Source organism: Carcharodon carcharias, chromosome 20 (genome assembly GCF_017639515.1).
Source record: "Carcharodon carcharias isolate sCarCar2 chromosome 20, sCarCar2.pri, whole genome shotgun sequence".
Lineage (NCBI taxonomy): Eukaryota > Metazoa > Chordata > Chondrichthyes > Lamniformes > Lamnidae > Carcharodon > Carcharodon carcharias.
In genome coordinates, this window is record NC_054486.1 from 58,926,048 (window position 1) to 58,940,212 (window position 14,165).

At 42.4% G+C, this 14,165-nt stretch overlaps 1 protein-coding gene across 5 annotated transcripts in view; it reads right to left on the reverse strand.

The window, feature by feature from the left end:
- kiaa0586 (KIAA0586 ortholog) overlaps positions 1–14,165 on the reverse strand; it is a 667,340-nt gene that overhangs the window by 46,049 nt on the left and 607,126 nt on the right. Inside the window, exon 32 of one of the 5 annotated variants that reach the window (XM_041214269.1) lies at positions 13,276–13,314. The exons of the other annotated variants lie outside the window; for them this stretch is intronic. Within the exon in view, the coding sequence (XP_041070203.1) occupies positions 13,310–13,314 (5 nt within the window). The 3' untranslated portion in view covers positions 13,276–13,309. Of the gene's footprint in view, positions 1–13,275; positions 13,315–14,165 lie in introns of those variants that run through there. 5 annotated transcript variants of the gene reach the window in all.

Sequence of the window (14,165 nt, forward strand, 5' to 3'; positions counted from 1 at the left end):
GCAGGCTTACAAGGGAAGGGTGGGGAGAGTGCCTGTGGAAGGGGAGGGGGCAATGTCAGGGGAAGGTTGGGGGAAGAATGTCTGGGGGGGGTGGGTGGGGTGCTGAGCGTGTCTTAGAGGTAGGAGTCAGTGGTGTAGACAGTGGGTCCTGGGGAGAGAACTCAGGGTACTGGTGATAGGAGAGAGCAGTCACAGTTGTGTGCGGTGCAAGATCCAAGGTGAGGGTCTGGTAGCTGAAAATCTCATCCGGTGGGTCATGGCAGGGGACAAGATAGGTGGCTCAGATAAAGGGAGGGAGCAGGGTTAGGTTGGGCATGGCAATGGTAATGGGTGTCAGCTCTGAAGGGGGAAAAGGTACGTGGAGATGGTTCATGATAGGGTCCAGGGTGATAGAGGGGAGTGGAAAGGAGATATTGGGTGGGCCTATGGTGATGGGTGGGGGGAGTGGGGGAGTTGGTAGGTGACAGGGAGAGAGTAGAAGGTGGTGGAATATGAAGGTGACGTGCACCATTTTTCCAAACTGACATTGACCCTACAGTTTGTCAGTCAGTGAGATCCTCAAAGTAGGTATTTTCAGGTGGGTGGAATTCAAGGTCAGCACAAGGGGGAGCAGTCTGAAGTGACACGCCAACAATCATGAGGCAACTGAATGTCAAAGATGCTCAGTTGTGTTCTCCTCTCTACGGTGAAGCCCATGTTGCAGCAGGTTTGTTCCTGACTCATGGGTCTGAAAACATTGAGATCCCAGCAAGGTGTGAAACTGCCATTCATTCTGTGCCAATTGTTATCAGCTGCAGTCAGAGACAGGGGTGAAGGGAGGGATGGAGGTGGAATGCTTCCAGGGGATATAACTATGGAGGGCAACCAACTTGCGACTCCAAACTTCAATCGTCCTGGGTTAGTGCTGACAAGGTATCAAGCGGTTAGTCTTTCTGTGCTGCCAATGCAATGGTCTCTCTCTAAAGTTTCAAGGGTAGTGGAGACAAGTGGAAAAGTGTCTGCTTGAGGCTTCTTGCACATGGATGTCATTACCCTGGTCAAAGAGCAATGTCTCCATACACATTCATGTATGAACAGGAGGAACACCATCTCTTGTCCTCCAGGATATCCTTTACCTGGAAGGGGTGGAGTGGGGATGCCATGCCTAGACGGAGGCCAGGGGTTTAGCACTTGCCTGCTGGCTTTGAGGTGGAAGGATGTGCTCATTTAATGTATCACTTCAATGCATTCACACACCTACTGATGCGTCAATAATGCAGGTTGCAGGCAACCCGGCCTTGGAAATAGCTCTCATCCAGATGAGAAGGAGGGCACATCACAGGTTGGCACAGGCAGCCAGGAGGGGCAAGGGCCTGAGCAGCAAGAGGCAGCAGGATCTCTGTAAGGTCAAGACGCTGGTGAACATGGAACATTGCAACAGCAAGCATTGGCCCGATAATGTGTGTATCACAGGCGATGTACTTATCTGCAGATAAGCGAAAGGCAATGCCAGAGGCTCCCTCGTAGGTTTTTTTAATTACTCATTCATGGAATGTGGACTGCGCTGCAGTCCATGTGGTGTAGGTACACCCACAGTGCTGTTAGGAAGGGAGTTCCAGGATTTTGACCCATCGACAGTGAAGGAACGGTGATATATTTCCAAGTCAGGATGGTCAGTCACTTGGAAGGGAACTTCCATGTGGTGGTGTTCCCATCTATCTGCTGCCCTTGCCCTTCTAGATGGTAGTGGTCATGGGTTTGGAAGGTGTTGTCTCAGGAGCCTTGGTGAATTCCTGCAATGCATCTTGTAGATGGTACACACTGCTGCTACTGTGCGTTTGTGGGTGGAGGGAGTGAATGTTTGTGGATGTGGTGCCAATCAAGCAGGCTGCTTTGTCCTGGGCAGTGTCAAGCTTCTTGAGTGTTGTCTGGATGGGTGCAGCTCCCACAAGTGGGGAATATTCCATCACACTCCTCACTTGTCCCTTGTAGATGGTGGACAGGCTTTGGGGAGTCAGGAGGTGAGTTGCTCATTGCACGATTCCTAGTCTCTGACCTGCTGTTGTAGCCACAGTATTCATATGGCTAGTCTAGTTCAGTTTCTGGCCAATGGTAACCCCAAGGATGTTGATAGTGGGGGATTCAATGATGGCAATGCCATTGAACCTCAAGGGTTGAATTCTCTCTTGTTGGAGATGGTCATTGCCTATCACTTGTGTGGCATGAATGTTACTTACAGATGGCCCCAGGATGTGTTTACTCACATCTGCCAGCTTCTCCAGAAGGAGCTGCAGCTGCAAGGACACCATAGGAGTAGTGCAGAACTCCTGGCCTGCAATGAGTGAATGTCTGCCTGGGTGCCTTTTAAATATGGCGGCAGGACCTTCGACCCCACGAGGTAACGGCAGGGTGGGTGACATCCTGCCCACCCCACCATGAGATTCGCCAAACAACTCACGGATGCATAATTAATGAGCTGAAAAGTAGAAGATTGCACGTGCTCATCTGCCCTGCTGCTCAGCTGGAATCACGCTGACTTTCCCAACTTCCATTAGACTTAATCTCCTGAATGGAAAATTCTGTCCCTTATGCCCTCTTCACAACTTACTTTCCTACCTTTCTTTGTGTCATCACCAAATTTCGCAACCATACATTTGGGTCCCATTATCCAAGTCATTAATATAGATTGTAAATAGTTGAAGCCGCAGTTGAAGCTGGGGCACTCATTATATCTTTCCAAACCGAAAAAGACCAATTTATGCCTATTCTCTGTTTCCTGTTAGTTAACCAATCCTCTATCCGTGCTAATAAGTTACCCCCTACATGATGAGCTCTTATTTTGTGTAGTAACCTTTGATGTGGCGGCTTGTCAAATGCCTTCTGGAAAGCTAAGTACACCACATCCACAGGTTCTCTTTTATCCACTCTGCTTGTTAGTTCCTCAAAGAATTCCAATAAATTAGTCAGCACAATTTCCCTTTCACAAAACCATGTTGGCTCCACCTGATTGAGATTTCCTAAGTGCCCTGTTATAATCTCCTTAATAATAAATTCCAGCAAGTTCCCTATGACAGATGTTAAGCTAACTGGCCTTTTCCTGCTTTCTCTCTCTCTCCTATCTTGAATAGAGGAGGTACATTCAATATTTTCCAATGTGAGGGGACCTTTCCAGAATCTAAGGAATTTTGGAAAATCAAAACCAATGCATCTATTATCTCAGCAGCTACTTATTTTCAGGCCCTTGGATAAAGTACATCAGGATCTGGGGAATAGTCAGCTTTTAGTTCTAATAATTTTCTCAGTACCCTTTCCCTGGTGATTTGCATTCCTCCCTCCCTTTCCCCTCTCAATGCACACTTATTTCTAGGATGTTACTTGTATCCTCTACAGTAAAGACAGATGCAAAGTATTTGTTCAATTCGTTTGCCATTTCCTTATTTTCCATTATTAATTCCCCAGGCTCACTCTGTAGAGGACCAACATTCATTATACTTACCCTTTTCCTTTTTTTGAATACCTGTAGAAACTCTTATTATCTGTTTTTATATTTCTAGCTAGCTTTCTCTCATACTCTAACTTCTCCCTCCTTATTTTTTTCTAGCCATTCTTTTTTAATTTTCATATTCTGTCCAATCTTCTAACCTGCCACTAAATCTTTGTGGAATTGAATGCTTTTTCTTTCAATTTGATACTGTCTTGAACTTCCTGAGTTAGCCAAGGATGGTACATCCTTCCCCTAGTCTTTCTTTCTCACTGGAATGTATCTTTGCTAAGTGTCTCCTTAAATGTCTGCCACCGCACCTCTGCTGACTTATCCCTTAACCTGATTTCCCAGTTACTTTAGCCAACTCTGTCTTCATACCCTCATAATTACCCTTATTTTAAGTTCTTTTGCACAGTTCTAGCAGCTGAATTTTGGCCATTGTAGTTGACCCTTCTGCCATCTCCTCATAATATCCAATCCTGGGATTTTTCTTAAAACCCCTAAGAATAGTTTTCTTACTAATGCATATTTGCTATTTTAATTCCTCATTCACAAACCTTTGAATATTTCCTTTAATTATTGTAAATATGGTAGCAAAGTACTCATTGAGAAACTTTTCCATTTCCTTACTTTAGCTATAATCATAAATGGTTTTGAGTTTCTCTAGCTCCTCTTCAATGATTTCCGTTTCCTAAAAAGCTTTTCCTCTACATCGTTTGCACGATGTTTTATACTTCTTTTTGCTCTTTGTACATTTCTTGATTATTTCTCTTTTGCCTTCCATTTGTGGGCTATGATATTTCTCTTGCCTGCTTTATTACATTTTTTCTTTAAAGGTGTCATTGGTCTCACATTCTTTGAATCATTCTTTAAACTCAGTGGCTCTAAATTTCCACAAGGGTTCTCTCGATCTCCTGCCATAACTTTGGCAGAGCTCTCCGAGAAAGCTGCAAATGCCATTTTCAATTGCTTATTCCATTTGTTCAGATGCTCCACCCCATTGAAGTAATGCAAGGAAATGGAGAGAATCCACATGGAAATCCAGGGCGTGTGTTTGTTTACACTTTTACTTTTTCAGATTAAAATGTTTGATTCATGTAAAATAAGAACAAAATAGTACATGGCAAATATGCTTGAAGAAATATGTGATTACCTAAGCATTGCAAATAAACTAATTTCAGCAGTAAGGTTGTTCACCTAACATTGAAAAAAGTAGAAGAGTGGTGAACTAAAATGTTGTGAGCACCGAAGCTCGTTTAATTGTAAGATAACTTTTATCCTTTTTAAGGTACTGCTGAAATGTAGCATTAGGCTTAGAAACTCCATCTCTGCATTATAATGGGTAAACCCAAGGCACATGCAATATTCGGCATGATTTAAATGAGGCTGGCAATCTGCAAACACATGTTGTGCACCACCACCACCCTCCCCCTCCCCCTCTCCCACCCTACCCCACCCCACCGCCCCAAGGTGGCTCACCAGTGAAATGTGATCAGATTCCAGGTTGCTGTGTTGCTGCAATAGACCTCAGGTAGGTCTTGGAAGGTGTTGAGGGCAAGATTGGGATGAAACCAAGTTGCAGCTAGCAATTTTCAGGCTTGAGCTGCAAACAAGTTGAGAGAAGCACACCTGCTCTTGCTGACTCCACAGGCCTGATTTTAGCTAATTCAAAACCCACGCACTTGCACAGAGTTAAATTTGAGTCCCATGTTCAGGCAGATATTTTACAAAACTTACCTTTATGGTGGCTGGCTTCCTGTGGTTCCTTCAAGTTGGCTTGGACATATCATAGATTTTACCAAGCATAGCCAGGCTTGTGCCGGCTGCATTCAGAACAAACCTATTTGGAAAGGTAGTTTGAAAAATGGTGTTAGGCCCCTTTCTTGCATATGCAAATGACATAATACTTACTTCAGGCACAGGCCCTGGAGGCTGTTTTGATGCATATACCAATATTGCAGCCGATGCACTTACAGCACAGAATTTGTGCATACCCCACCCACCATGTTTGATGCTTTTACACATGTTTTATGTCGTAAAATGGGAGCAACATTATCCAATGTCTGGGCCTTTGTAATAGCCCAAAGTTAGAGAAGTATGCCTTTCAATGACAAAGATGAAAGCAGTAGGGAAAGGATTGAATTTTAACATGATTGAGTTAACAGATTAATGGAATTTGTCAAGAGTTCAAAAGTTACTCCCAATATATTTGGTAATTGTGAAATTAAAAATTACAAAAGGGGGGGTGAAACAAGCTCATAGTGAAGCAGCAGCTGAGGTTTTGTGCCTGATCTTCTTTCCACTGAAGTTTACAGAATGTTTGTTCAAACTCTTGTTGGAAACTGGTTTCATAGTCTCACAATTGTTTTCATCTGTTTTGAGATATATTTTCCAAATCAATGGAAAATGAAAACTGATGCAAAAAAATTTGCTGCTGTCTCACTACAAGGCCACTTCACACTGCTGGTGCAGACCAATTTCACCCACAAAATGTCCAAAATGTCAAGAAGGACTGAGTGTTTCAATCCAAAGTGGGTTTTCTGTATATCGATGCAAAAATAGCTGGAAAACTCAGCAGTAAAGTTTAATGATCCAACTCCGAAGCACAATAAAAATGGCCGATGTATAACACCCACTCACACGATTGGATTACCTGTGAACTATGAAAAGTAAATTATTAATCTTTTTTCATGTTATAAGAATGCACTAACATGCTCTGCTCAAATGTTTAAGCACACATGCAATGCGACGGACTAGTTTGTTGCTGAGCTCAGTCGACCTGCAGTGATGGCAGTCAGGCTGCACACCATGCCCTGGATACCAATCCGGAAAATGAAAAAAGTGATATAACCAGAAAAGGAGGTAGTTAACAAATGTTAAAGAAATACATGGAAATCTAAGTTATTGAATAATTTTATATGCTGATCTAAGTACATCATGTTTAATGTCAAAACTGTTAATGGAACAGTTCACAGTACATATGGAACTAATAGGCATATACACTGGTTCAAGTTCTATGTTACTTGTTTTCTGGTAATAGTTCCAAGCTGCAAAGTACAGCTGTAAGGCCAACCCAGACAGTTCTTTGTGCTTACTTTGATAATAGGGGGGCCTACAAGTGTCAGGATAGAGGAAGGGCAGGGACGTTTGGCTGTGAAGTCTGACTGATGTAAAACAGATGGGGCTTAGTTGAAGGCCAATACAAAGAAACAATCAGGCCATTCAACACGGCTAGCTAGCCACCTCAGTGAATTGAATGCAGACAATTATAGTATCAATTCTTAATACTTCAAACAAAAGGCGCACATGTCACTATGAGTTCTGGATTTGTTACTGTCAGAATAAGCAAGGTCGACCTTTTTCAGAAAGAGCTGCATTTGTTTACATCCTCCACAATCTCTCTCCCTATATTATATAAATATAAATAAATATATATAAAAAATATACACATACATACACACTTATTGCTGTCAAAGAACCTGAGTTTAAATAGGATACTGACGGGTAAGCCCTGGGCAGATTCCAATAAACTTTCTCTATTAATGAAAATCTTATAATCGGAAAACCTAGGGTGGAATTTTATGGCCCCACCCGCTGGCGAGATTTTCCACTCCTGCCAAAGTCAATGGACTTTTGAACAGCTCGCTGCAATTTACAGTCCCGCCCCCGTGACAGGGTCATAAAAGTCCGCCCCTAGTGAGATTTTTGTAATTCTTCTTAAAATTGCATGATTCTCATAATATTTTTTTCAACAATAAAGCCTGCAGTGCATGCGACTGTCCTCAATAATTTTCATACAACAAATGTGAAAATTACCAGGTTAAAAAGACATTAGATATCATCTTATGCAATACCACTGCTATTGTCCATCGATCCAGGCACTACAGGGTCAGTGTTTTATGCATCCTGCTGACTCCAAAAACCTTTTCATTTGTTCCATGAGGTTTAGTGGTTAAAAGGTAATGCAAAAATGTGGAAAGTGCTAGCCTTGCACTTCCTTCACAACCTTCTCCAAGCTTCTGCTCTGCAGATATCTTGCAACATCAACCACCTCCAGTTTAAAATGTGAAGGATTTTTATTATGTCACCAATATATACTGCAAATGGATATGACAATTAGCAATGGAACATCACACCTGAATTTAAAATATTTTGATTTTAAGTCAGTTTATTATTTTAACTTTTATTTAATTATTATTTTAACTTTTGTTTTTGATCACACTGAGCTATTCTTAAACTTAAAAGAAAGATAATATAAACTATCTCTCATTGCAAATATGGGGCAGAATTTTGTCCTTGGTGGGCGGGCGGGACGATCGGGAAGCCGACCGCTGCCTGCGATCGGCTCCGCACCACAATTTCATGCTGGCGGGCCAGTTAAGGTGCTCAGCGCTACTTGTACGGCAGTGGGGAGGGGGGGAGGGCGCGAGCGGGCAGTGCGCGAGCTTCGTGCATGTGCACCTGTTGGTGCCTCATGTGACTCTGTGACAAGAGCAGGGACATGTTATTAATTCAACTGTAAAACTTTTATTTTATTTTTATTTGTTTTTGGAAACCTCATCCTGCCCATGTTGGACGGGCAGTGAAAAATTTAGCTTAATTGATCATTTAATGGCCTTAACAGGCCTTTTAACTGTCGCTGGGCGTGCTGCCGACTCTGGCGCTTGCCTGCCGGCCAATCTATAGTGCGACTGTGTGTTGACGTCGGCACGTTCAGCTGACTTCAACGTGCGTCATTTCATGCTTGAGTAGGTCGGGTGCGTGCCCGCCCACCAAGTGAAAATTTCAGCCCATAGAAAAGAAAGATAATATGAAACTATCTCCCATTACAAAAATAGGTGCAGAAATTGTAGACACTGGGTCTGGAAGAAAAAGAAAATGACTAGCATTTACATAGTGCCTTTCAAAACCTCAGGATATCCCAAAGCGACACAGCCAATGGAGCATTATTGAATTGTCGCCACTGTTATAATTTAGAAGACAGCCTGCCTAGTTGCAGAGTTTGATATCTTTAATCTAAACTGAAGAGTCCCTTCAAAGTATTTTAACTGCTGCATTTGTTGACATAAAAGTAAATTTACTGATGCTGTGCTCCTGGTGAGAGTTCCACTTATAGTTAGAATAGGTTGGAGATAAGGCCACATCATTGTGGCCCTGATTCCCTGATTCACATTCCCCTCAGGTGAGGTTCCCTGTTGGGGATGCAATAATGGTGAATTTCCCTTAAAGTTTCAACTTATATTTTAAAACCATTGAATCAAAGTTGTGAATCATTGCTTGCAATTTAAATTGCTCACAGAGGTCATATTTTATTAATAACACAGAAGTATGAAGATGGTAATGCATGCCTTGTTATAGCTTTATCCTGGGAGTAGCCCAGTACTCCAACTATGGCACTCACAGCCTTGATACAGATTCAAACTCTGATACTCCCAATGAGTGAGTATTACAGATATTTTGTGGGCTGCAAAATGGAGCAGCTCTTGGTAGCAAATGTAAGGAGTCCTTTTCTGTCTTCTTAAGCATATACCTGCCACAGGAGCTAATGAAATGGCACTGACAGTATCCATGGAGACATTTAGACCGAGAATATATTAATCTCTCACCTGCAGGGTTATGTGGTGGCAGGAAGGCAGGGCAAGAATATAAAGTAGGGTAGAATTACAAAAGCTATGATTTTATCTTAAGAAAAAGGATAAAATTGTTCCAGCGGCAAATAGAGTAAGAAGAATACAATTCTTGAATTAACTTAGCCCAGTGTGTAGCTCTCTCACCTTTGAATTCTGAAATATAAACATGTAATATAGGCTAACATTCCAATACAATACTGAGGGTGTGCTGTATTGTCAGAAGTGCTGTCAGCTGGATGGTTCTTAAACCATGCCTTCATTTGACTGCTTTGGTGATTCAAGTGGACAATGAAAATCCCATGTCTTTATTCAAAGAAAAACAGGAAATTTTCCCAATGCCCTAACTTACATTCCTCTCCCAGCCAATACCAACAAAAACAGATTAGCTAGTCACTCATTTAATTGGTGTTTAAGGAATCTTACTGTGTACAATATGGCTGCTGAGTTTACCAATATGACAGTACTACATGTCAAAGTGATTTGAAACTCTTCAATGAGATATGATAAAGCATTACGAAATTCAAGCCTTTACCCAAAACTAATGAAACGGTGCAATGTATTAAATACAGTAGTTTGAAAAATATGCTGCAATGGATTAAAACTGTATTAAGAGATGGGATTACTTTTATAAATCTCAAAAGGCTTCAATTTGCCAACATATACTGAACATTTTCTAATGTATTTAGTAAATTACAAACTGCATTGCACTATATGTTCACAAATATTATGCTTTTTGATTCATAACGTTGTGTATTAACCCTCCATTTATATCTCTTCTCAGCCATTCCACAACTAAGATGAGAAGTGGCGTACATGCTCCCAGACTTCTACGAACTGCACTCTAGAGCCAAACACAAGGAGGCCCATGAGACCGATCGGGCTGATTTTTATGCAGCTTTCCCCCTTTCAACTTGTACTCAACTCCTCATTTCAAGAGCACAGCTAAGACCTAGACTGGCAATGCTGGGAATCACAGGCAAGAACCTGTGACCTACCAGGCATATCCTCTATTTTCACAATTGTTGATAAGAAATGATATTACTTTGATAAAAACTGAAGTGATGTGGCAGATGAGCTGTGGAGCAGTCAGTCGTTTGGAGTAATGTGCTTTACACCAGATGTCACCTTGGGGATATGCTGCTGACAGGAAATCGCAATCAGTGAACAGAGACACAACATACAAATGACAAGCATTTGGAAAACCACAGAAAGCTGGAGTGTCAGCACTTAAATATCAGATTTCTTCAGCAGCAGTTTTTAAAACCCCTTTCCTGTCCCACAGTGCAGCACATTTGCTGTTTTTACTGTAAGCCATGGTATAGTTGACTACAGCTGCCATCTTGTGGTGATGCAGAATATAGCAATTGAAAATAATATCTTCTGCAGACTGCTCTCCAGTGAACAAAGCTGGTTATTACAATAGACTATCTTTGTATGTGCTGCCTGTAATGCAATTATCAAGGAAAAATACTAATGAGCAATATATAAACTTGAAATTTTCATGTGAGCATTAGGAAAAATGATTGAGATAATAGTCCTGAATATTCACAGCTGATCCAACATAATTTCTTAATACATGTGGCAGGAATTTGTCCTTAAACATCTGAACAGGAGTAGGCCATTCAGCCCCTTGTATCTGTTCAATTAGATCATGGCTTAATCTAGATCTATATTTTATTTATCTTCCTTTTCCCCAATCCAACAACTGGTGCACTTGAAAACAAAGCTGGGATCCAGATAACTTGGGTCCAAGCTGTGTGCAGCCTGTTGAGGGAGGGGAGCTTTTGCATGTCTCAAAAATAGCTATCGTCATAAAGGGTCAGGGCTAGGCCTGGGATTCCCTGCACTGGGAGTTCACATGTTAGAGAGACCCAGCGTAGGATTGGTGGATAAACATCTGGTCAAATCAGGGGTATTCAGTCCTAGCAGAAGTGAGGTCCACCTGTGGGCTCAAACCCCTAAAGATTATTTGGGCTAAATATAAAACATTGAAGTGGTCCCTTACATAGCAGCTGAGAGGGTAATTTATAAATCTCTGCAGGGAAGGAAAACTGGCAGAGCCCTGATTCAGGAGTTTTTATGCTGGATTTTCTGGCCTTCCTGTTAGGAACAATGCACCAGATGCAGTATTGTGCCTACCATGGGTATGCGAATAAGGGAAAATCCCCTTAATCCTGGAATGTCTGCCTGGGTCAGTGGTGGAGGTTACCGACAGATGCAGTCTATGATTTTCAGTGCCAGGGCATTTTCTTGAATGGAAAATATTTTGCATCAAGAATGCTATCATTAATTAATAATTTAACCTAAGTAGTATCAATGTATAAATAGGTTTGCTTTAAAAGAGAAAATATAACCAAAGAAGTCAGCTAACTTTGTGCTTTACACAGTGATTTATTCTGCTTTGCAATATATTAATGCACCTCAACTGGTAATTGACACATTATAAACATTTTAACAAATAGTCCCATTACAGACAGGAAGTATTCAACCACCAGTAGTATGCATTTTGCCATGTCTTATGGTTCCCTACACATTATAATAAATAAAGGGAGCTACTCTGTGATCCACAGACTGCTACCTAAAGCATGTCACCTCCACTGCTGTGTGTGGGTGGAGGACAGGACTGAAATGAAATTATCTCCCACAAAGCTTATACATGGAGCACTACATAATGCTCTTCATCATTCCTTGTTCCTTAAACAAAATGAATTCAAATCATACAAAACATAAAACTCACAAACCAGAATATTTTTAAAAAGCTCATTGCATATGGTCCTGCAGATTTCCATTATCTTCTATATTGTACTTTGTGGACTGCATGGCCAGAATTTAGTGATGGCAGCGGGACCCAGGGTTGCATCTTGTCATCCCTATTAAGGATAGCTACCTGCCCCAAGGGCCGTCAGTCAACCAGAAGGCATGCAGCTCATCAGCGGCACCAGGAGCAGTGGCCAGTATTGGGCTGAGCCTGGGGTAGGAGGACACATCGATGGACATGTGCCCTCACAACCAGGTAAGTGATGTCTGAGGGTCAGAGCAGGTCAGACAGGCCCCAGCAATGGGGGTGGGGGATGTGTGGTTTGAGCTGATGAAGGCAGCCACAGCCACTGGGAGGAGGCCATCCTTGGGCCAAAGTCTGCCCAAAATGGAGGATCCCCCATTGCGGAGGCTGTCAGGCCGTCTCCCCACATGGCAGAGGGCCCCACTGCCGGCTAAATGTCAATGGAAGTGGGAAGAAGCCCTCAAATGACCAGTCAAATGGCTCAATTGGCTTATGGGCGGAAGAACTGTCCTCCACCTTCCTCACCACTGATAAAATGACAGCGGAAAAATTACAGGTACTCCACCCACCAGACCTTCCCATGTCATTTTACAACCCCCTGAGTCCCAGCCCATCCACAGAGAGCTGGTAAAATCTAGCCCCATTTTTCCTGAGTCATGTATTTGTGCCTCCTGTCCACACCCCAGAGTTTATGTTTTGCTGAGACTGCACAGATTCTTTAACTCTCCCAACATTTTTCCAGCAAAGGCCCCTTTTCCTATTTGTAAAATTGCAATGGTCTTCTTTCCTACGCTATATGTAAAAGAATTTTACCCACTGCTCAAAACTATTGCTATACACTATTTTTCTTTGGCCTGTTTAATCTCAAGTACTCTGAGCAGTAATGATGATCTTTCTATGTGAGATTTACAATGGTGTTACATGTATCAGGGGCAATGACACTTTAGGAATGTTTGCTTTCCTCTGCATCTCCTATCCCAACTGTCCTCTATAAAATTTGCTAATTTGTACATTCTATCCTGCCATTACCAGTTTCAGTTCCTCCTTTGTTCATTATAAATGGTGTTAGGATTCTGCTCATACAGCATGGTGGAGACCCGCAAAGATTTGAATAACTAAGCAATCTTATGAGTTCAGGGAATCCTGCCCAGGCTGCATACGGCACCAAATCTCACTGCAGGAATTCACTCAGCATTACACTACGCTGAGGGAGAGAAAAGGTTAACTGACTTTCCCATCCAAGAATGCAGCTCTTACATTCCTATTCGAAAATAGATTGAGCCTTTAGCTGGATCAGTAAGTAAATTCTCCATCAGCTGCAGCACTGAGGATATGGAAAGACAGAAAGAATCCAGTTCAATCTCAGGCCTCTGCTGTTTAGTCATTTCAGCCAGAATGGTGTGGGGATGGGGGCACTCAAATTGATCTCAAGTCCTAGGCTAGAGAGAGAAATAAAAAAAACAATTAGCTACTGTTTCCCAAGTGGCTTATACTGGAAAATACATCTCTGTGGCTGGTGAGAAGTCACGTACATTTGGGGTGAGGTACCTGAGAGTGTTTGGCAACTGTTGGACTGTACCCTAGCATAATTCAGGGACTGTAACAGTGGGGGAGATCACATAGTGATTTTTAAAAAGCTGTGCTGGCAACATTCCTTCTAACTTTTTTCAAAGTGCATGAGCTATTTATTTAAATATGCAGCTCCTTGAAATTATTTTGCTTGGCTGCACAACATGGGAATTTAAAGGGACAGACTTGCGCCTGGCCTGTGCGGAGACTTTCGGGTTGCTGTATGGCCACACAGCTTCGGAAAAACATTGCTTGCAGCCACCTAGAGACACAAAGGTCCGGATTTTTGCCATGATTGAGAGGCTCTCTGTCATGGTGAAAATCCCAGAAATGGCCGAAAATGCTAAGTCCCATCCCGAATCTGGCAATTCCTATCTTCACAGGGGTGGGACTGGAGTTGGACCAGGTTTTGCGCACGTGCGATTCGTAGAGGCAGCTGGTGATTTAAATCAACAGTTGCCTCCACTGAAGTGGGATTTTGGAAGGCCAGGAATGTGAAATCTGGAATGTGCAGATTAGAACAGCTAAGAGGAGGTCTGAACTCGGTGGATGCATTTGGAAAGCCAGGGTACCCCCTTTGGATAATGTCCCGGGCCACCTTTGGGAGAGATAAGGCACTCTTTTGGAGAGGTAAGGCATCCTTTAGGATTCTTAAAAGTTAACATGACTGTGCACTTTTTATGCACAAGCTTATTGGAACTGTCCAGCTATCAAGGAAGTC